This window comes from Apaloderma vittatum, unplaced genomic scaffold, assembly GCF_000703405.1.
Source record: "Apaloderma vittatum isolate BGI_N311 unplaced genomic scaffold, ASM70340v1 scaffold1125, whole genome shotgun sequence".
NCBI classification, from domain to species: domain Eukaryota; kingdom Metazoa; phylum Chordata; class Aves; order Trogoniformes; family Trogonidae; genus Apaloderma; species Apaloderma vittatum.
This window is the reverse complement of record NW_009718548.1, coordinates 33,672-56,951: the sequence shown is the minus strand read 5'-3', so window position 1 is coordinate 56,951 and position 23,280 is coordinate 33,672. Positions and strand designations below refer to the sequence as shown.

The 23,280-nt window shown below is 42.5% G+C and overlaps 1 protein-coding gene across 1 annotated transcript in view; it reads left to right on the top strand.

Moving 5' to 3' along the window:
- The window catches only part of LOC104274594 (ankyrin-2-like), a gene marked incomplete at its 3' end in the record, with an annotated part of 86,407 nt that overhangs the window by 29,836 nt on the left and 33,291 nt on the right, over positions 1-23,280 (top strand). The window contains 12 exon segments of the mRNA XM_009870272.1: positions 1,741-1,839; positions 4,577-4,762; positions 5,243-5,266; positions 6,977-7,102; positions 8,210-8,308; positions 15,006-15,104; positions 15,702-15,899; positions 18,008-18,106; positions 18,281-18,379; positions 20,486-20,584; positions 21,130-21,327; positions 23,035-23,133. Coding sequence (XP_009868574.1) covers positions 1,741-1,839; positions 4,577-4,762; positions 5,243-5,266; positions 6,977-7,102; positions 8,210-8,308; positions 15,006-15,104; positions 15,702-15,899; positions 18,008-18,106; positions 18,281-18,379; positions 20,486-20,584; positions 21,130-21,327; positions 23,035-23,133 — 1,425 coding nt within the window.

The following is a 23,280-nucleotide window of genomic DNA, read 5'->3' as shown; positions in this document are numbered from 1 at the left end:
AACGCCAATTACTAGTCTTCTCTCCAAGAAAAATAGCTTCCCAAGGGAGAAGTATTTCTACACCAGCGCCAACCATTGTCTTTATTACAGCAGAATGAGCTCATTGACCCGTGGCCCTAACAGACCACTCTGACATTCAACTCCTTTTTTCTGTGGAATTTCTAACTCGTCATAGTTTGTTCTCCACTGCAGTAGTGGAGAAACCTGTGTTTATCCTTCCTAAATGACATTTCCAGCTCTTTTCTCCAGGGTAACAAGAACCTTGGAAGTGATGATCCTGTTGTGTGGCATACTTGTAGACCATCTTGTTCATGCTGTCTCGAACTAGTCCATCCTTCAAGTCGTTACTGAAAATATTGGATAATACCTGCTCAGTACAGACCCCTGTACAAAGCCACTCCAAATACGTGCCCCTGCTTTGGCGTTGAACTGCTGTTAACTCTTCTCTGGGCACCTGTTTTTTATTATATGTCCCAAGATCATTGATGAAAGAACCAGAATATTAAGCAAAGCAGGATTAAAAATCTTGCTACACTTATATATCATATGGCATGCGCAACATAAATGACATTTATTGCCCGAGCAATCGTACCCAATTTGTAAATGCAAATGGTGACTGAAAAACGCGATTTCATTTCACCTGGAAATTACTGGAATATTTCTGAAGCAAGTTTGCTAGAAAGAATAATATTGGCTTCCTTGAAACAAGGTTCTTGGTTATCACAGTATTTGAATTAGGTCTGACCACTCCTGTAAATGCACAGGCTTATTGTTCATTGGGACAGCATGCAAGACAAAAAAAAAAATAATTAAGGCATGTTTGAAGTCTGGTTTGTGGTTTGTCTTCTAGCTTAAAGTTTTCCAAAGTATAGGTGATTACGTCCTGCTAGGTTAGGTGGCAATCTATAGAATATTAAATAATTCTAGAAGGGCTTTTTAACAACCTTAAAAACTCTTAAAAGAATGTTATTAGCCAGGTAGACTGCTCACGTCCATGCCTTTATTTCATAATGATTTTGCAGCTGATGAATTAAAATTGTTTACAGTAAAGTCTTCTAACGAGAAGAAAGAACTTATGATTGTAATGAATTTGCCTGTAGTCTGATTAACTTAGGAGAATTTTTTAAAACTACTGTATTGTCTAGGGTGGATTGTTTTAAGGACTCTAGGATATTCTAATGAATGTTGATAATTAAATGATAGGTGAAGGTACTGTATGGTCAGAAATGTAGTTGTTACTTTGCAAGCGTGAGTTCCTTTATGTCTGATGATTTGCAATGTTTTATGTATTACAAAATTCTGTGTAGTATGTTAAGGCTTTGTCATCTCTGCTCAGCTTGTCGAGATCTGTGGACTTGATGGTCTCAGGAGAATGATGTCTTGGCTTAATTGAATGCAAGAAATGGAGGAAACTCTTGCTTTCCTGTCAGCTTTCATAGAACTTTATTGCCAGCTTTACCATCCATGAGCGCTTCAGCAAGGAATAGCTGTATTAATAATTAGTGTGTCTATTGCCTCCGTGAAATATATGTCGAAAGAAAATGAGTGGGAAGGCACACGAAGTTTTGTGGGTTTAAATGGCATCGAACATTGCCATAGTAAGTTAAAAAATAGAGTTGATTTCCTGACATACTTAAAACATTCCAGCTAGGCGAACACAGCTGTGTATTTATTTGGGATTGGTTATTACTGGCATGTTCCTTTTTCTCATTATGACATTTTCTCGTGTGTTCTCCCTAGAATGGCTTTACTCCTTTGTATATGGCAGCTCAAGAGAACCACATTGAAGTGGTGAAATACCTCCTGGAGAATGGAGCCAACCAAAGCACAGCTACCGAGGTGAGGTACTTTGTTCTTTTTTCACACACGCTCTTTTTTTTTAGCTTTGCCTTAATATTCAGATTGTTTAAAGGCAGAAGATTTTTGAAACGCAGTACTTGGAGTACTTTCACATTTTCATTTCAAGGAGTTGTATTTGTGAATCTTTGTTTTGTTTTTCTTACATGCACACAAGAAAAATGTGAACTGCTCTGGAAGGGGTGAAAAGGCAAAGGAGGAAATCAGCCTGATTCCTTTGACAGCAGAATTTCCACTGCCTTTAGTGAGCCCAGGATTTTCAGTTCAATTTGTGCCCGTTTCTCCTATCGCCTTCCTGGAGAATTTTCTGAAAAGAATGAATGAGGCTTCGGAAAGAGGTCCCTAGGGCTGTGGAAATTATAGGAGGCCAAGGTGGTCTTGTCAGGGGTAGAAGGGAGCCTCGGGAGGTCACTTGCTCCAACGTCCCTTTCTCCTACGTGAGGAGCCATAGCAACTGGACTTCCTTGACCAGCTCAGTTACTCTGAATCTGAAGGTTGTCTGCTAGTTGGTGTAACCTGGAAACGTGCGTTATCATCTGTGATTAGCATGAAGTGGAAATGAAATGACTAACGAGGATCACATCCATGAGCTCGGCAGGCAATGAGCTCTTTTCTCCTCTAACACTTTGTTTCTACTGCCAGGCCGTGTGGGTATAAATATGCAGAAGGATGGTATTAATCATTAGGTTCTGGACTAACTGCAGTGTTGTAAACCTGTTGTAACTTCAGTGCAAGCAGGGCAGCGTTTATAGTCGCTGTCCTTTCCTTACAACCACACTGCTAGTGTTAACAGCTGCTTTACTCTCCCTTCTTTCAATGGATACTGTACCATTCGATGACAGCTCCTAAAATAATCCCGCATACACGGCGATCACGTTACATGTCAGCTTTCTGAAATATGAAATCCTGTGTGATTGCCAGGCAACGTGGCAGAAACACACGCCTTGTGAAGGAGCCGAGGGGAGTCGCAGCTCTCCGGGAGCCCAGCCCGGCTACAGCCCACAGCCTCCTGCTCTGGCAGCCTTTCTCCCAGTGACTTTTACTGGCTGTGCTGGAAATTCCTCCCTTAGCTGAGGTGATGGTTTCAGTGATTTGACTTTTACTGAAGGGTAGCCCGTGTCACTGTCTGCTTTCATGGGTGCCCAGAAATAATGTGGGCTGGCACCCTGAACCGAGCATGCCCCCGAAATACCTGGAGAAAGGCTTTCTTTTTGGCGTCGAAGATTGGTTGTCCTCATGTGGGGAGGTGGGAAAATGAAATGCTTTCTCCGCGCTCCGGCCAGCTGTGCTTGCCAGAAGCAAGAGGAGAGGGAATGCAGAGAGAGTTGTGGCCTTTGGAGAGACTGGTGCAAATCAAATGGATGGTCTTGTCTTTGCACCTTTGAAACTCGCACTGCCTTTGGATGCTTCCCGTTTCCTCTAACGCTTATACGCGTGTATGTACAAAATGAGAGTAAGGATGAGCTCAGTTTCACAGGCCCTCTAATCCAGGATTTGTTCTCATGTTCCCAGAGGCAAAAGGCAAATGCATTAAGCCATTTCAACACCTAATGTAGCCCCAATCTCAGAATTATCTTTCCAGTTCAGCTGTTTCGTCAGCTGTTCAGCCTTTTTTAATTCACTGCACAGGATTTAATCTCTATTTCAGAAAGAAACCGTAATAGTATCGCTGTTACAACACACCTACCCACAGTTCTAGGCAAAAGGGAGTGAATGTTATTAGATTACTTAGGGGAAAAATCGCTTTGGCAATTCTTCAGATATTTCTTTCAGCATATGTTAGCTCTCATTCCTTCCTAACTTGTCCTTTATTATTTCATCATCTTTCTATATTCCTATTCCAAATCAATTCTGTCTCCCATGCCTTTGCAAGGTGGCTCAATCAGCTTTCTCACTTCCTGGCTATAATCAACTCTCCAGTTGTACCTTCCAACCTAGGCATAGGAGACCTTGTTTTATTTTCTTCCCTTTTCTCGGGGAAGACTCGGAGAGCTGCTCTGTTCCTCAGGGTTCAGCTTCCCTCCCATCTCGCACGTGTGTGCTTGTGCAGGGTGCAAGACTGGAGCTGGATTCAGTTTTATACTCAGAATAAAAGAAAGGGAAGCAGGCAGTACTTCAGCTGAGGAAGCAACTTGTGAGCATATGATGCATTTTTAAACTGATTTTAAAACTATGAATGAAGAGCAGAGAGATGTTTCTGACTTTGTTTTTCCAAAAAAGCACAGATAATCTACTGTTTTCCTGCTTCAAACTAGAATAAATTCTTATATGTGATCTTACTTTCTGGCCTCATAGCCTGTAAATTACAAAGGGCAACAGCAGCAAATGCAGCCCAAGATACGGGTTTTTTTTCAGAGATGCGAGATCTTCAGAAACAGGTTCCCTGTATATTTTTCACATCTCTTGTGTTCAGTGCTCACTAATCCTTACGGAAGTACTGTTAAAAGTATGCTTTGTTGCCCATTTTAAGATGAGAAGTAATTAAGAGAGATGCTGTAGAACGATCCTTTGCTTGTGCTCGACTTCAGGGCTGCTTTGAAGTGGAGAAGACACGGTTCTGATGTGTTTGAAATCCTATCTGGGTTAAAATATTGGGCTTCCAATGCTATTTCACAGGAGACGGAGGTAGAATATAGCCAGGAATGTGCTTCTCAGACCTTTCTGTGTGAACAGCCCATCCTTCCACTTACTGAGCACGTCTTGTTTTCTCCTCTACCAGGACGGTTTCACTCCTCTAGCTGTCGCCCTGCAGCAAGGCCACAACCAGGCGGTGGCCATCCTCCTGGAGAACGACACCAAGGGCAAAGTGAGGTTGCCGGCTCTGCACATCGCCGCTCGGAAAGACGACACCAAGTCGGCGGCGCTCTTGCTGCAGAACGACCACAATGCCGACGTGCAGTCCAAGGTAACGGCGCGCCGCCGCCGAGGTAACGGGGTGGGCACGCGGCCGAGGGCCGACGGGCACCAACATTTACTTCCTTCGTCTTCATGGTTAAAGGTAATCTCTTCAGTGGGGAAAAGACAAATTGCTCAACCAGTATCACCAGTTCCCTGTCTGGTTTTGCAGTGTTCAGCTGCACAGTAATGACCAACTACTTGTTTTTTTGCTTTTTTAAACTCCACCTGCCAGTTCTTTGGTAACCGGCTTGCTCTCATGATCTGTAAGCCAGAACACGCTGGAATGGAAGCCCAATCGCTGCTTCTCTGTTTAATAGGATACTGGTTTATTGCCTATGGGAGCATAGGTTGTATTTATAGTTAATGCATGCTTGAATGGCTTTTCCCATAATTAACAGCATAACTCATTTCAAAAAGCAACATAGTTCTTCGTTTTGCGGCCAGTCTTTAATATTGTTCCTCTTCTTCCCAAACCATGCTGCATCAGATGATGGTGAATAGGACGACTGAGGTACCGAGATAAAAAATTTTTAATTACTCTTTCTGTTACTTATACTTATTTTCTCAGCTCTGTGGCAATATTTCTTTATTATTAAGCGCTAAAAGTGAAGATATAGCTCTTCTTAATACGTAGGAATTTGTGACCCAGGAAACCTATTTTTATTCATCCTTCTTCTTAGAATTTCTTTTTATTTGTGTCACTGTTGAAGGAAACTTTTGAGAATTCCCATCAGTTCAAAGAAGTCTGAAGCGAGTAATGGAGCTAAGAGGATAAAGATGCTTTTCTAGCTCAATTTCATTAATTATGAAAATGCACTCACTTGGCTTAACTAAATTAAGGTGTCTGGCTCAGCCAGAATCACGATAAAACTCATTTTCCTCCTTTTACATTAATAAACAAAATCAAATCTCCCAAGGTAAAAACTTGTTCAGAGCATCTGCTTATTTTTACCTTTGTTCTTAGCGTGATCTTTTCAATGCAGTTTTGAAAAGTCCTAAAGGGGCAGTACCGAATCACAGTGTCGTTAACACAATACACGCTGGTTTTATAGCTTGACACGTTCTGCGTGCCCGATATCATGGAATCATAGAACAGCCGAGGCTGGAAGGGACCTTAGAGATCATTTTTGATCCAACCTCCCTCTCACGGGCATATCCTCGGTAGCCCTTTCCCTGGTCGTTGGTCACGGCGAGATGATGATGAATTTAATGAGCCTTTGACTGGGCTTTGGCCAGGATCACCTGTGAGCCACCAAGGAAGGAAATGGAATTAAATAGGGAGCTGATTGCCATATCTTTTGGGAGTAAACTGATTTCAGAGTGCCTTCCTTTCCCTGTTCCACGCGTGGGTTAAAAGGATGATTTGTACACTGAAGGAAAAGAAACCTAGCTGAAAATACAGTATAGTCTAGAAGCCAGAAGTATCTCTCCCTCTCCAGCTAACAGTAAGATCTGATCAAATCAGCGTAAAGCTCTTCAGGGAACCCTCAAAAGCAAGGTCCTTGAATTACTTATGAGACTAAGAGCTTGCTCTGTGTTCTGGTCTCTGAAAAATTAATATTTTTTTATGTTGTTATCAAGCAATTGTATATCTCGTAGCTGGAGCAGGTTTCACTTTCTAGTGTTCGAGAAGCAATAAGTAAATTGTGTTTTTTTCTGTTCGCAATGTTTCTTCTGAGCCTTTGAGATCCAAAGTGTATATAAATACAGATAATTACGACTCTTATACTATGCCACTAGGTGGTTTCTCATGTAGACCACATTCTTGGGTTATGTATTCATGACCACTGCTCGTTTGTTTGGGGTTTTTTTTAAAAAAAGGAAGAAAATATCTTGTCAATATTTCTAATTACACTTGTGGTGGTTTATCCAAACCCAATAAACAGATGCAGCCCAAAAGACCCATGTTGCTTCCAAATTATAATAAGGAAACGTCCTTTGTTTTCTTAAAGAATGGCTAATATATTAATATTTTCTATTATGAAAGCTACTTTTCTGATTGGCCACTGATTCAGAAGCTGAATTAGAAAATTCATAAGAATTAAAGCACTTTCGATAACCTCCTGTATGAAAACTGCACTTTCTGCCCAAAAGGCTGTGCTATGTTAAAGCTGGATAAAACCAATACTTTTGCTTACCAGTAGCTTTTAAAATCAAGTTTTGTTGAGTTGATTATCTTGTATAAAACGATTTCTATAATAAGGGCTGTTTCCCTTTGTAGAGTGGCTTCACCCCTTTGCACATAGCCGCCCACTACGGAAATGTCAACGGGGCGACCCTTCTGCTGAAGTAAAACGTGGCGACGCTTCTGCGGACCCGAGGAGCTGCCGTGGATTTCACAGCAAGGGTACGGAGTCGTTTCTTTTTGTCCTTAGATAGGATGGCCAGTCAAAGTGGGAGTGTTTCTTTGTGTAATTCTTAGTCCAGAGGAGCAAAACAACGCCAAAATGCTGTCGCGTTCAAAGATAACTTCTTTTCTGTGGTAATTCTTCAAGGTTGCCTCTGTGCAGTGCACCAGAGTCCTTGGGAGTTGCGTAGCGACCAGTATTCCCAGCTGAAGGACGCAGGCTCCTCTGACTGCCCCCAGAAAGCTGATATTCTCACAATGTGTCAGCTCACTTCAGCTTTTCTGTCAGTTAGACGTATTCCAGAAACATATGTAGGCTTTACTGGCTCTTTGAGTATTCACGGCACTACTTTAATGTGATATTTTTGCGTGTAAAAATATTTTGGAAAAGTAAGATACGTTGCTGTCGTACAAAAGCAACATTAAAAGTACTATTTGATGGTGAACAACTCCGCCGTTGGACGTCCTGTAGTTTGAAGCGTGGCATCTGGTGCCATGAAAACCTCTGGTAATCTGTACCTCAACCCAGCAACCGGTCACAAGTCGTTCTGCTTCATTTTGCCAGACACACTTGGAATTGCTTTAGGGTTCTGCCTTTCAGGCTGACATCTCCCACTGCCGCTGTGAAGTATCTGCTCCTATTGCCCCGCTCCTCAGCCAAAAAGAGTTTCAGCCTAAACAGGACCTACTCCTTTACGCTCTTGGCGTTACGCTGAGAAGGTTCCTTCGTGTGTAGGAGTCACGCCTTTGTGTACTCTGTGTGTGTTGCGGTGATGGAAAGGCGTCACTGTTTTGTGAATCTTGACTCACTGGGGACTCTGACACGTGTTTGCTTCTTTGTCTGACTCTGGGACTGTGGTGTTTGCTGCTTCGTCAGATGCGCTGCTTCGTTTATTAAAAAGTGAACAAGCAATCAAGGTTGTTGCTTAGAAAGGAATTACTAACTCTAGCTTACATGGTGTGTGCCTGGCTCTGACGCTCAAGCACATTTTCGTTGATTCTCTACGATGTGATGGCTTTGTTTTTTTTGTGAGCCGAACGCAAATTCACCGCCATTATGCGCCTCCAAATCCGTCACGCTCATTGTTTGTTCTTTCCATGGTGTAGAATGGAATCACCCCACTGCATGTGGCTTCCAAAAGGGGAAACACAAACATGGTGAAGCTCTTGTTGGATCGCGGAGGGCAGATCGATGCCAAAACCAGGGTGAGTCTTTGTATTCCCTGAATATGCTCTTGTCCCTTTTTGGGAATGGATTGGGATTTTTTTTGCTTGTTTTCAGTTGTTGTTCTGTGGGGTTTTTTTAAACCAAAAGTAGGGAAGACGAGGATGCATAGCTAGGAATTCAGCTTCAGTAATTGTGACTTGCTCTCAGTTCTTGGAAACATTAAATGTGGCTCAGCTGAGCAAAGCTCCTGCAAAATGTTAAACATTCCCTTCTCCCTGGTTTTTGAAACTTGGATCAAATTTGAGTTGTGACTCCACATGTAATCTATAAAGAAATACTTTTCTACCTTTTATTTTCTTTTTCTTCCCTAATTCAGGATCCTTTTCAGATTTTTCTTTGATATAAGCTGTTTTCTGTGGTACCAGACTAAAGAATGGCAGGTATTGGTGACAGCAGGATGCAGAAATGCCATTTCCTACATCCACAAGAAAAAGCTGATGGAAGTGATCTTCTTGGGGAAATAAGCCTGTTAGTTGGTCCATCTTCACGTAACACAAGACCCTGGGTGCTGCACAGCAATGGGAGGTGGAGGGTCTGGACTCAGCTAAGCCTTTCAGTCCCCTGACTCCTAAATGATTTTGATTTCTAATTATTTATGAAACAATGTCTCTCTCGTGCGCCTTTTTTGTTGTTAACTACTGATGAGGGAAAATGCTTCTCATGAAGGTGTCCCATAAATCATCCCTGGCCAAATTTTCCGTGATAAATGCCTAAAACCTCATGGCAGAGAGGCATGAGATGGTAAAAATACCCTGCAGTCGGGATACTCCACATGCTCATAAGCACAAGAGTCAGACAGAAATGATCCATTTGGGCCTGTGGAATGACAGTATTGCATTCACCCATTTCCTGATCCATATTTAGATACTTGTTTTACACCAGTTCACACAGATAATGGTCAAGAACATCTTGGATTTTAAGAGGTCAAGGTGTGTTCCCCTCCCTGCTCGTCTGCCAAGCTTGTGAATGAAACCGAAAGAGCAGGACTTTGCCCGACGTAGGTGGAAGGTGCTAATTTTAGAGTCTTCTCACTCCCTTGGCTTCCTGCCCTTTGTCAGCTGCTACGTTAGCTCCAAAACTGTGTCGGCACCGGTGAAAACCCGTGAAGGTGTCCTCAAGTACAGACACATCCCTGTTCGCAAAGGCTGAGCGGCTTCTCGCCTTCCCTGCGCGTGCTTCACAGCGGGGAAGCTTCCAGAGCTTTGAGTTTGTTCTCAGTGGCCCGACCTTGTCTTCGTGCCAGCTGTTGTTCTCGTCTCAGTGTCTTTTTTTCTTTTCCCTCGGCTCTATCGGCATGCCTTGTGTGCTTAGCTGTGCCCGTGAGCACGCAGGGCGTTGGAGAGGTAGGTTGTGCCTCGCATGCCGCGCGTACGTGTGTTTTGTGCTTTAAAGGATGGATCTCCGCCTCCGCCACCTCGGTACTAACACGCTTCCCTCTCCCTACGTGCCTTTTACTTTCTTCTGAGGAACACCTGCATTCTTCCACCAGTTCAGAATCACTGAAAAACAGTAGAATTCAATGTATGAGGCTAATTCTTCGCTGGGCTTTTGTTTTCGGGTCTCCATCCCGCATCGAAATAAGCATTTTGGTTAGAAAAGTGCTCATTGCTTTCCTCCAGGTTATTTTTAACTTTATCACGTGACATCTGATGATGCATAAATGAAGACGTGAAAAATCATTTTTACGGATTTTAGATGAGCCTCAGTAATTTTGCAGAGTTGATCCGTGAAACCTTTTTACATTTGAAATTGTTCCGTTGGAATGATCCCTTAGGAGCCCCCGTATTGTCCAAACTAAGTAATTAAAATGTACATTCTTCAAAGGGAATGAATTATGCATGTGTCCTACTGTTCCATATTAATGTTGCATGTCAGAGAAAAGCCCTGCTTACTGTAGGAGTTAGGCATTTTTGTTTTCTATACATTCCATAATGTATTTGCTGAGTTTTTCTGGCATTTCTCCATAGAGAAATGGATAAAGAGGTAGAAAATATAAAGAGGTAGAATTGCTAGTAGATCTGCTTGCTACACTGAGGTATTTTAAAATCATATTTAACTTAAAGTCTTTTTGGCAAGTTTTACCGTTTTCCTCAACTAACTACTAAAGTTTTTAAAATGTCCAATTTCATTTCTCCTTTATGTTATCCAAAGCAAAACATGTCAACTCCATTCCCAGTCCTATCAGCAGGATACTTGTATTAATACTGTCTCTGGTACCTGTGTTTGTGCTCCTTCTCTTTCCAAGCAAGCCGCATCTGGAGCTTTCTTTGCTAAGTAATTTCATATGCCAGAACATTTCCTATTTAGAATCTTAGTCAAACCTATATCCTCTACAAGTTTACTCAAACTTGAGTGACACATTTGTTTAAAATTTTAACGTTTAGCGAAACTTCCGTATGACTTCCGATGGCCAAACCAATTGTGGTTGGGAATCAGTGTGCAGAAACTTGTTCTCTAAAAGACGGTGGGAAGTGCAATTTCCAATTAAATCGATGTATCGTGGCAAGTAACGGTTCTTGCTTTGGGAGCAGGGAAGCGTTTACAGCCTTCCTGGAACATCGTAAGGATTGTCACCGGGAGAATTATCTTAAGCATTTAAAAGCGGACCAATTTCAGAGTGCCCAAAACATATATATTTCTGTTAAATCTATATATACGTATTCTGATGGAATAAATAGTAACAGTAAGGATATACAGGGTGTTGAAATGTTACCGGCTATTCAAGGGGTTTAGGAGCATGCATAGTTTTCGTAACGTCTCTTCTGCATCACCTATCAGTTGCACAGACAACAAAAAAGAAGAAAATGAGGCTTTTTTAGGTTTTGTCTGCTTTTTTACCTCTAAAATAGTGTTATTCACAGCCGTTGTCACCTTACTGGTATTTCTGTTTTTGCGGGACTATGCAAACACCCTTAGAAGGGAAAAGGAGCACGTTCGCCTGTGTCAGTTGTCACGCTTTGTGTGCTCTTTCCGTTGAATCTTGCCAACATTGAGGTGAATTTTCACTTACTCCGGGACCCCTTTTGTCCAGAATATTTCTGGTTGAGAAAAGCCCCTGGAGTGAACCAGAACATCTTGGAACGGGGTAAAAAAAGCAGGTTGTGTGCGAAAGTAAACCTGTTGTTGTGTCACTTACTCCGGGACCCCTTTTGTCCAGAATATTTCTGGTTGAGAAAAGCCCCTGGAGTGAACCAGAACGTCTTGGAACGGGGTAAAAAATCAGGTTGTGTGCGAAAGTAAACCCGTTGTTGTGTGCCTGGGATGAGATGTGATCACGGTGGGGAGAAAGTCTGGTGGGACAGGAGGGTTGGAGAAGGCTGCCGAGAAGAAAAGAGGCTCAGCTGGCGCTGAAAGAAGCGGAAGGTTGGTCGCAGAGATGTACGATACCCAAGGGAAAGGAGAAGGAAGCCGTGGGGGATGGAATGGTGTTTTTTTTCCTGCCGTAATGCTGCTGTCGCATCTTCTCCCAGTCTTCACCCGCGCGCAGGGCACTAATAATTCATTGGGAGGTTCCTCAAGCAATGTCAGGTTATAAATATCTAATCACAATGCAGATATTTGCTATAAAAAATGCAGTGGATTCATAGAATGTTTACAAGGCAGCGGGGAGGGCTTTCGGGCAGACGATCTAAGCGAGCTGTGTAGATACCGTGATTTAAAATGTCTTAATATCTAATTCCTTGAGTATGTACATGGTGTATTTTTTTCCCTGTTTTTAAAATTTGTAGTTTGAATGGCAGGCCTGGAGGAATATTTTAGAGCATTTTTAATTACGCTGAGACTCTGCAAGCTCAGAGTAAGCAAGAGACTTGCATCATTCATTTTCGCAGAGATGAGGCTTAGTAGTGATGAAGTGAAATATTTGTGGAGAAAATGTTAGACAATTTTGCACGTCTAAAATACAGAATACTGAAATTTTCTTTGCCTCCTATGAAAATGAGAATATGCAGCTGCGGTTTAGATGAAGTCTTGGATAATTTGACCTTTGATGCTCCTGTGCTAGGAGTCTTCGTTCAGTTGAGCACTGATTATGTGCAATTGTCTTGTTATGATGCTGCTGATTTAATTTCTCGTTAAAAATCTCATGTAAGCACACTTTCTTTTTATCTCAGTCTCTCTGGTAAGCTGAAGTAAAGTATTTTTAATCACTGTGAAATGACCCAGTAATTTATCTTGCTGAGCCCTACAGACAGGAGTTATGAACAGAATTCAGAAATCATTTTTGCAGGTTAAAAAATGACCATTGATTGATTTCCAAGAAAAGAAGGCGAAAGTTTACTCTCTATTTTGAAAGCCATTTAAGAGGAAGTTTGGAGTCATGGAGTTCCATGGCTTCGGTAGGTACAGTGACGTATGGGAGCAACAGAACTTGGAAGGTGGAAACATTTAACTCTCCATTACGTCCTGTTTGGCATGAGGAGGCTGCTTAAAATACAAAATTGCAGGATTTCTTGTGTCCCAGTGTGGTGGCCTTTGTGTTTAGGGCACATCTGTCATCTGTGCTTCAGCATCTGTGTCTCTTTGACCCGGTGTTGTAGCGTCCTGTCACATGCCGTGTCTGCTGTTGTGGTTGGCACGTGGTCTTCGGTTTGCGGGGTGTGCCACGTAGCAGCGCAGCCATTTAAAAAGTACGTGGGCAAGCTCCTGCAAAAGATTTCGGAGCGCCGAGGCTTATTTCAAATGGCTCACGGTGCAAAAGAGGACTAATTTGGTACGCCAGCGCATGCCTCTCGGTGCGTGTCCTCATTATGCACTAATTCTTCTACTGCAACAGCTCGCTTTGCAATCACTCTCGTCTTTGAGGAAAACGTATAAGCGAAGACAGAATCTAAAGTATTAAGTGCGCAGTAATTTTAAAATATACATGCTGGTTTCCCCAGGGTGGAAAGAGGGAAGACAAGAGGCTGCAAAGCATATTCCTTCACTGACCTACTGGGAAGTGCACAGATAGTAAATGATGATGCATTTATAAGTAGCAAATTGTTATCTCTGCTTTTAGAGGGAATTATATATAAGAAGAGAAATCATGCTTTTTAATGATACAGTTCTTATTTTTGTTTTAGCCAGACTTTCTCACTGATGTGTTTCTTAGCGCGTATTTTTCTTCTTTCTCCCTCTGGGGATTTGTCCTGGTTTTTTCAAGGGTTCACACAATTCTGCCTTTCTTTCGCTGTTCTGTTACGTAGAATAACATCAAAGTTACCATGCAGATAGGGAGAGCAAGCCTCCCCCATTGATTAAACGTGTAGAGCACAAATGGCAGAAACTGGAAAGAAATACTCTATCAATACCTTTCCTAGAAGTACACTTGGGATAAATCCTCACCTAAGGAATGCTACTGGGAATTATGTGTATCATTCCCTTTGGCAGCGAGATGAAAAGGGGCTTCAGTTGTGCTTATAAAGAGTTGATTTAGGGGACTCGGAAGATTCAGCGCAAGAAAAAAACAACTAGATAAGTTAGTAACACCTGATTCCTTTACATCTGCCAGGTGCAGCCTTGATTCTGTTTGCAGGTTTCACCTGCTGAATTTCATTGCAAAACTTCCACGAGATTTATATTTTGCTACTTTTAAAACTTCTAAGTAATAAATGTATCTCAGACCAGTATATTCATCTTTTAATCACACTGTTACTGGATCCTTTGGAAAGCACCTTAGAATAACAGCATCTGAGCAGTGTGCCTCCAAGGGAGAAGGCTTTTTTGTGGTTAAAAACTATTACCATTTCACCTCTATAAATCTATGTCTGTTGAGTAAGTATTTTTGACTTCTCTGAGTGCATGATTGACTAGCATCAAGGTCTAATGAGATGAAAACCTGGTTTCTGATATCTTAGGCATTTTCTTTCGTCAGTCACTCAGCACTAACACCCTTGTGCAACCGTTTCTTGCCTCCTGCTTCCTGTATTTTTCCTCATGAAGTCCAGACTGTAGCAGAATTACCTGGAATGCCTTCTCCTAGCAAAATGTTTCATTGACACGTCTTTTCCTACCATTTCTGAGTAGCTTGAGCAAGTCATTTGGTATAGGTTGGTGTTCTGCAACAGAAAAAATACTGTGGAGTTGGTGGTTTCACAGCAATTTCAGCAAATAATTCTTACCCCTTTGTTCATCATTCGGAAAGGAAAGGGTTTGTTCTGTTTCCTTTTTTCTTTCTCTTTTTATGTCTTTTAAAATGTTGTTTCTCCTGTTGACTGTGTAAAAAAAAACAACCCAAACAACCCCACACCAACTAACACAATGCATAAATTCTAGAGTAAATTTCCTAGTAGGCGCACAGCTTGTTTCATTTCTGCATTAAAAGCAATCCGAAGGACAAGGCTTGATTAGTGGAGCATCTTGGCCCAGCAGACATTATCCAGGGAGAGGCAGTGCAGTCTCAAAGGAGGAGGAAGGGAGGAGGCAGCACATGCTCACATTCTCCTCTCCGATACGAGATTTCAACATGCAAGGGGCTTCCTCTCTGAAATGGTAACCTCGGAGTGTCCTTTAGTGGTGCAAGTAAGAATAAGGAAGAAACTTCACGTTGTGGAGCCAGCTTCAGTTAGGAGCCAAAAAAAGCAGCTTTTTTTTTTTATATGGTTGTGGGGCTGCATTCCTGGAAGAGTGTTTCTCGGAGTGCCAGGACGGACACTTGGGGATGTGCTCAGTTGTTTTCCCTCCTTTTACTTTAAGGATGGACTCACCCCGCTCCACTGCGCTGCGAGAAGTGGACATGACCAGGTTGTGGAGCTGCTCCTGGAGCGAGGTGCCCCGCTGCTTGCACGGACCAAGGTGAGTGTCTCCTTAGCATAAGGTCACAGCTCTGTGTAACTCTGCCCAGAATTTTCAGTGTCACTGAAAGGACAAGGAAGAAGATGCGAACGTTTCTGTTCTCCCAAGGGAAATGTTATTAATGGGTAGAACAATCCAAAATAAAGTTAGGGACTATCCTTTCCAAATAGATGAAATAACATATACTTCTTCGCCCCTATAATATCAGACTAAACAGGTGATGTCCTTGCTACTCCAAGTACTTCACTTTTTCTTCAGTTAACGCACAACCTACGTCTTGGTGTTATGATTAATATCCTCGGATATCTTTGAAAGTCAAGATATGTTTTATTAAATCATGAGGCAACACCCTTAGATTCTCTGATGAAATTCTGATTTCAGTTACTTATATGATGTTCCTCTAAGTTTGCCTGTGTTTGCTGGAAGTGGGAAAGGCAGCTGTAGTTTTTCAGGTTTTTTTTTCCCAGCCTGTAGCTCAGATGTGGCTCTGTCTGAGCAATGGGGTCACTCTGCAAACTCCCCAAGGCATCTTTCCAATCTGTGCCAGGATCGACATGACCAGAAGTGTGACTGTTTTGTTTTGTTGTTTTGCCACAGAATGGACTGTCCCCGCTTCACATGGCGGCCCAGGGGGACCACGTGGAATGCGTCAAACACCTCCTGCAACACAAAGCTCCCGTGGACGACGTCACGCTGGATTACCTGACCGCCCTCCACGTGGCCGCACACTGCGGCCACTACCGCGTCACCAAACTCCTCCTGGACAAGAGAGCAAATCCCAATGCTCGCGCCCTGGTAAAACTGTCCCACCCATGTCGTGTAACAAAGCTGTCCAGGGCAAGATGAGTAGCTCTTCCCAGTAAAGCTAAGTGAAACCTGTCAGGAAATTCAACAACCTTAAGCAGGTGCAGTAACACCAGGGGTTGTCACACCTGCTGGCTACCAGTAGTGTCTCTCGTATCATTAGGCCTAGTCGTGGCAAGTGGCTGTAGTGTCAGGTGTGGAAGTTCCTAAAACTGGAGCCGTTTCTAGGTGGTGCTAACGTGGGCATCGGTGTTTTCCTGAATGGATGGTGATAGGCAAATAATTTCTAAGCTTTCAGCAAGTTAATTCCGCAGAGGAAAAGTGTTGAAAATCTAGTATTTCTGCATGTATCAAATTATGACGTTCTCCTCTGTTAGGCGCCACTTTTATTTTTCCTTTTCAAAAAAACAGTTCTTCTGATGCTTACAGGAAAACAGGTACGATTCCTTTCACTTCCTGATCAGACCATTATCCCCTCACCGAGCGAAAAAACTTCCTATTTGCCTTTGGGAGTATATAAAACTCTCAAGCCTTTAATCTCTCCAAACCCAGACAAGTTTCCAAATTTATCCAGATGGAAGTTCAAATCCCAGCTGGGGAAAAAAAGAGGCTGTCGACCCTTTTTTTCCACTCTCTTGTTTCCTCTCCCATCAGGGACTTGTTGCCTCTGGCTTGTTTATAGTATTTAATATGTTAAGTGATGCTTATAATTTCTGTTAGTGATACGGGTTTTTTTTCTGCCTTCTCCTCTCCCCCACCAAAATGGTCCTCAGTTAAATAGAAAAGGCAAAATTAAATCAACTCAGGCAGTAAAATCAAGGGAAACTGTGGAAACTTCTGAAACAGTAAAACTCCTTGTGAAATATATTGAGAGAGATTGTGTGGGAGGTAGAATATCTAATTGTTCTGATTCCTTCTTTAGAAATTGGACATGGCTAGTAGCAGTAGTAGAATTCATCGGATTGTTGTGATGGAATAAATTTACAGCTAGGTTTAAGAAATAAAATTGTTAATGTTGGCAGAATTATTTAGGGATACAAGCACTATATGAGCTCTTAGCTTTTTCAGTTTGTATATGCTTTAAAGCACCTGCAAATCAAGTAGTAATTAACATTTCCCTTAACAGAAGCTGACTGTAGAATAATCTGTCACGTGTCGCTTCCCATGAGCTAAGATTTCACTGATAAGTTCTGTTTACTGCTAGTTGGTTGTGTAGAAATACTGATCCTTTCTGTTAGAAAATATAACAATTTTTCTCTGCTTTTCACTAAAATGTTCACAGAGGGTGGATAATATCTTGGCTTAGCTTTAGGCACACACTTAACCCGCATTAACTAAAAGAGTACATAAAAAAAGCTTGAAGGCAAAGCATGTATTTCAGTGCAGAGCATGAAGATGTGCTTTGATTTGGGCACAAATCTTCCTGAGAGAAGCATTTCCAAAGAAATGAATGTGTGCTGACGGCAAGCACAACACTAAAACTATTGTCTGGCAATGCAGAATGCTAGGTTGCAATCCTGTCCCTACCTCATTTAATTTTAATCCAGACGAGGGCTGATGTTACAATGCTTTATGTCTCAGCAGGGCAAGAATAAAGGAAGGGGCTCCACAAATGAACAATTTGTATTACGAAACCATGGCTATTAGTGGTTATTTTTTTAAGATATCTCCTGGAATGCACACAGACAGGAATACAGGATACTGTAGATTGATGTATAAATGTAAAAAATAAATACACCTACATGGTTAGATTACAAGGTATTCTAAAAAAGACAAAAATAAGGTGGAATCTGGATGAAGTATTCCTTTTCCTAGAGAGGTATAGAATATGCTGTGTACATTTGAAAAGAGACTAACTGATTTCCAAGCGGTCACTACAACTTCTTCCCTTTTCTTCGCGTTTCTCTCCACTGCCTGAGAAGAAAGCAGGGGCCCTGCTTTGTTCTACCCGGGCCCGCCGGGAGATGTCTGTAGTTCGTAACCTGTTGTGCCTTAAAGAGCAGTTGCTTCTGGTACTCTAACACTTCTGCTCCCGGTGTGCCAGCCCGTTTTTTAGCGTAGCTGCATGTTTTTAACTAACATGACTGTCTTTTGCACAGAATGGTTTTACTCCACTGCACATTGCCTGCAAGAAAAATCGCATCAAAGTCATGGAACTCCTGGTGAAATATGGGGCTTCAATCCAGGCTATAACAGAGGTAGCAAAATGTTTCGTGTCCTGAAGAAACATTCCTTCTTTTCACCCTTCTTGCTTCTTTTTTCCCCCCTCTCTCCTGTCATGCCTCACTCTCACTTATGTTTTATTTAAACGAAGCAGCCCCTTCCCTACGCCCCGTGCAGAGGAGTAAAACTGCTCTTGCTTTGTTTCGCAGTCGGGCCTCACACCAATACACGTGGCTGCATTTATGGGCCACTTGAACATAGTCCTCCTTCTGCTGCAGAACGGAGCCTCTCCCGATGTCACTAACATTGTGAGTATGGCTTGGACTAGAATCCTCCTCCCCAAAGGGTCTGACCTACCACGTAGCTCAACCAAAGGTCACGTTTTCATGATTCTTGACGACTTTGGGGCCTTTTAGGACAAATTATTCTAGCACCTTGAGGTAAGAAGGGAAAACGGTGACTGCATTTGCATTATAAGCCGCCTGTGGTTTCATGGATTCTTCCGTAATGCTTGAGAAGGTAAAGTTTCCCTTAGCAACAGACAAAGCTCACGAAATCCATCCAAAACTGATTATAAGTCGAGTCTCAGGGAAGACTGTGCTTCCGTTCTGAAGGATGAAATTTTAATCCAAATGGCTCTAATTTCTGCTTGCGTAGCTTCGCTGGCTGCCCTGAAATTGTGTCGTTTGTATCGGTGAAAGGATACAAAACGCTTAAAGCCTAACAATTAAACGTAAAGGAAGAATGTAAAGCCGGAGATATTCCTCTTAGACAGGAAATTCCAGGAACTGGAGCCTTTGGAAAGAACATGCTTAAATCTAGAAAATGTGACCTTTGGGAGGTAACACAAAATGCAGAACCTGACTTACCATAGAAATCAGTGTTTGTATACCAATAAGACCAGTTACCAGGAAGAATAACAGTGAAAAGAACGTGATCGTTTTCTGCGCTGTATTTCATAGATATCTTGCTGTTCCAATTTGCCAGTAGAAACAAATATTCGACTTATGAAAACCTGTGCTTTGAAAGCAGCATTTTACCAGTAAATAATGTTGTAGGGAAGTGTTCCCAACAGCAAAACAGTGACAATAATTTAATAATCCAGGTACGCTGGACTCAACAGTTTTTTCCGTTAGAATACTCTTATATGGAAGCTAGTCAAAATGTTGAGCACACTGAGTTGTTTGCTTGAGTAGAACAGACTTTTCTTGACAAAGTCTTGTATCACTTTCATGCTTCTTAATAGAGGCAATCTTTATATAAAAACTTTATTGCTGAATTCTTGTGGAAGCAATTAAAAGTATTGTGTTACCGGACATTTGTGTGCGAAGTTTAACACTTCACAATTTATGCTACACAGGTGTCTTGGCTTTTACTTGGTAAGCTGAAGTTCCCTATTGAATTACTAACTGTTTCCAAAAGCTAAATTGCTTTGCGAATTCAATTACAAAAAGGTCTTGACAGAAATTTGGTCTTTCACTTGCGTGAAATGTAAACCTTATTCACATTTTAAACAGCTCGTTCTTCAGGTAATAACATTTATATTGGTGAAATTCTCTATTAATAAAGGTTTGTAGCGAGGGATGTGGGATTTTTTTGGTCGCCTACATGGTAATCACAGCTGGTAATACAATGTTAATTTTAAAATGTTGAGATAACCCAGTCTGTGGTGGAGTTGAAGTTCATGCTAGTAGACAAGCTCAGGCTACCTCATGTACCAGATAGCGGGGCTCGGACTGCCTGGGTCCAGTTCAGGACAGTGCAGAATTTAAGCCAGAAATGCTTTTGTCGAGGAATACTCACTTTCAGCATTCCTTTGCAAACCTGCGCAGTAAGTTAATGCTTCAAGTGTATCCACGCTTAATTATCATGATCCGAAATTCCCAGTCAGCTTTCCAAAATTTACGTCTCCTTCGAATTCCGTGTGCTGCTAAAGGCTGCAAACAAGATGAATTCCCCAGCCTGCAGACAGAGCACGGATTCTCCACCTCTCACATGCGGGCTTGGTTGTGCTCAGCCATTGCAAGACATCGAATAACGCTGCCAGCTCCGCACAGCGGGCGGGAAGAGAGCATCTGGAAAAACACGCCCTTGCATCTTGAGGCTCGTGTGCCTCGCAATCCCTCGAGAGAGACAGGCTCACCCTACTCTTACCTCCTGGGCATGCACAGGCTGATGCGCTGTTACGTAGGAAGCTGAGGAACATACGTGAGCGGGGGAGTCTGTATGGCAGAAGTTTCTTTAAGCCAGGATTTTACCCCGCTGAGCTGCCTGGTCCTGAGTGCGAAGCCAGAGTCTCAGCTGGTGGATGGGTGGGTCTCCACAACAGGCCGACCACGGGTGGAATTTACACCGTCGGAGCTCTGTTCCTCCGTGGAGCTTTAGGACACTGAAACGCTTTTGCTTTTCCGCAGCGTGGAGAGACTGCGTTGCACATGGCGGCACGTGCTGGGCAGGTGGAAGTAGTTCGCTGCCTCCTGAGAAACGGGGCCCTGGTTGATGCCCGAGCCAGGGTAGGTGTTCTGCTTGCAATATTTATGTTTGCTTTCTTTCACTCAAAAACAGAGTGGAGGAGCTAGAGAGGAGCGATTTCTTTTTCCTTTGACTTGTTGATTCAGTATTAAGCACACCTAAAACCAGTTCTGTAAAGAGTAACCAGCTACAGCTGGTCTCTCTGAGCAACGAGGTGCACAGCCTCGTCCTAAAACTGAACGTCGCAGGTTCCAGTAGAGGTTAGTGCCAGATTTTAAAACCCTTTGTAGATCAAGGCAGAACTGCTGTTAAAACAAATTAAGATCATAAAGGGCAGCAAGTGGTGCTCAGGGGGATGTGCATTATCTGGGTGATAAAAGGGAAAAACAATGGTTTTTTTCATGTTTCTCTTTGGTATAATATGACATTGCTGAAGCTCGTTGCTTTTTTTAAAGCCTTTTTTGGTGCTGTTAATTCCTGTAATTTTTTGCGAGACATAGCATAGGCAGATCTGTTGGGATTAACCAGAATTTTGCATTTGGGGTGGTTCTCCCTGCGCTGATTATCTACTCGATTTGAGTTGTAGGAAGAACAGACTCCACTGCACATTGCTTCTCGCTTGGGTAAAACGGAGATCGTCCAGCTCCTGCTCCAGCACATGGCCCACCCTGACGCCGCGACGACTAACGGGTACACGCCGCTGCACATCTCTGCTAGAGAGGGCCAAGTCGACGTCGCGTCGGTTCTCCTAGAGGCAGGTGCCTCGCACTCCATGTCCACCAAAGTAAGACAAAATTCTTTTGAGTCTCTATCACAGTAGCACAGGCAGCACATGCCAGCGCCGCCAGTTCCGTGAGGAACGTTGCTTTGACGCCAAGAAAGTGAACTAGTCCGGGTCTCTTTCGTTCTGACTTAATCAACAAGTGCTGAAGTAATGTATCAGCAGTTAATCAAATTTTGATTATAGTGAAATAATTCTGCTCTGTGTTTGCTGAAATGGAATGTTCCTAAAACACAAGTCAGCATCTGTCCAGTCGCATCTAATGTTGAATCTGTTTTCAGTGTTCTATAAATGAGGCATCATGTGACACAACAGGCTATTTTGTCTGAGCTTATAAGAAAAAAGAGTCTGCAAACTCATCATTGTTTTATTAACCAAAATGTTTACCCGTAGACTCCTGACAGAGTGATGAACACATGAGAAAATAGATAGTTGTGAACGAATTGCATGCCAAGATATCTTTTCCAAATGTATTGCATGTGATTAAGTGGGAATCACTCAATTCTCACTATTGTTTTAGGTCTTAAAAAAGTACCCCTGATTTTACAACTGGAGCTTAAAACATATTTTTGAACCATTGAGTGTCTTCCAGGGTTTAGAAGACTAAACCAGCAATTTTCAAATTACGATCCACGGATTACTGGGAGTGCTTGCTGTTCTCCTTTTATCCAGCTGTTAAATCACATTTAAATGGCTAAAAATAAACTAAATACTTTGCTAGTTTCCCATATTGCTTTATGGCAATTGCTTTAGTGCCGCAGGAACAAGGTCTAATTATGAATAGGAGAGGATGTACTCCACTAGATAATCTCTCTAGAAACCTGTGATTTCTGAACTGGAAATGTTTAAGATCCCCTGACGTAAACTCTTTCTGAGGTGGGATTAATGGAACAAGACGATAATGATAATAAATGTTACACGTCACTCAAATGTCAGGGAAATGGGTCATGGTAGCTCCCTGAGTTGCTGTCGGGGCAGCGGCGCACTCTGCCATCTACTGCCTGGTGTCTCTGAGTTTCCCTTAGCAGCCTGTCTTTTTTAAATTAAAAAAACGGGCAAAGAGCATGTTGGTTTGACACCTGTGGTCTGCTGAGAAGCATTATTCAAACAGAGAAGGACCCTTTTTAACAGACAGGATTTTTTTTCAGGCTTGCCACAAGCCAAAGCCCTGCTGTTGAGTCAGGCCTGAGGGTTTTTATTTGCAATTCAGCAGAACTGAGCGGCTGTGGATACATGAATCCAAATACAAATCACTCTTCAACAAACTCCGAAGGAGGAATACAAAGTTTGGAGCTTTTCTAACTGAATTGAATTGTTGTTTCACTGTTACTGGCAACAATTGATACAGGAAATATTTCTAAAGCTGTCGTCAGGGAACTACAAAGTGCAGCGGGTTTGGAATATAAATTTGATCAAGTGCTTTCGTCGCCCTCCCACCAGCACACATAGTGTATGTTAATGGTAGAGTCTGTATCAGATAAAATGTCTGCCTGCCTGACAGCACGTACGTAGGAAGGAATAATAAAAAGGGAAGTTTTTTCTTGTATTTTGCACTTTTCAAAGTGCTTTCAAGAGATGATGCTTTTTCCAGGTCCGGCTGTGGGATTCTGTGAGCTAGAATATAGGTTGAAGAGTAACCATTTAATATGTAGGTCTTGAAAAAGAGGCGTTTGGCCCTCACCTTTAACGCCAATATCTGGAATTTTCCAGAAGGGATTCACGCCTCTGCACGTGGCAGCCAAGTACGGGAGCCTGGAAGTGGCGAAACTCCTGCTGCAGCGGCGCGCCTCTCCCGATTCGGCTGGAAAGGTACTGCAAAGGAAGAAAAGTAAAATAAAAAAAAAAACCAACAAAAAGAAAAGCCAGCAGGGTCATGTACCCCCCCGGGGTTTGGGTCACTCTCCCCGCCTCAGCCTCACCCCTGTGGTTAACCTGGGGGGCGCTCTGAGGAGACAC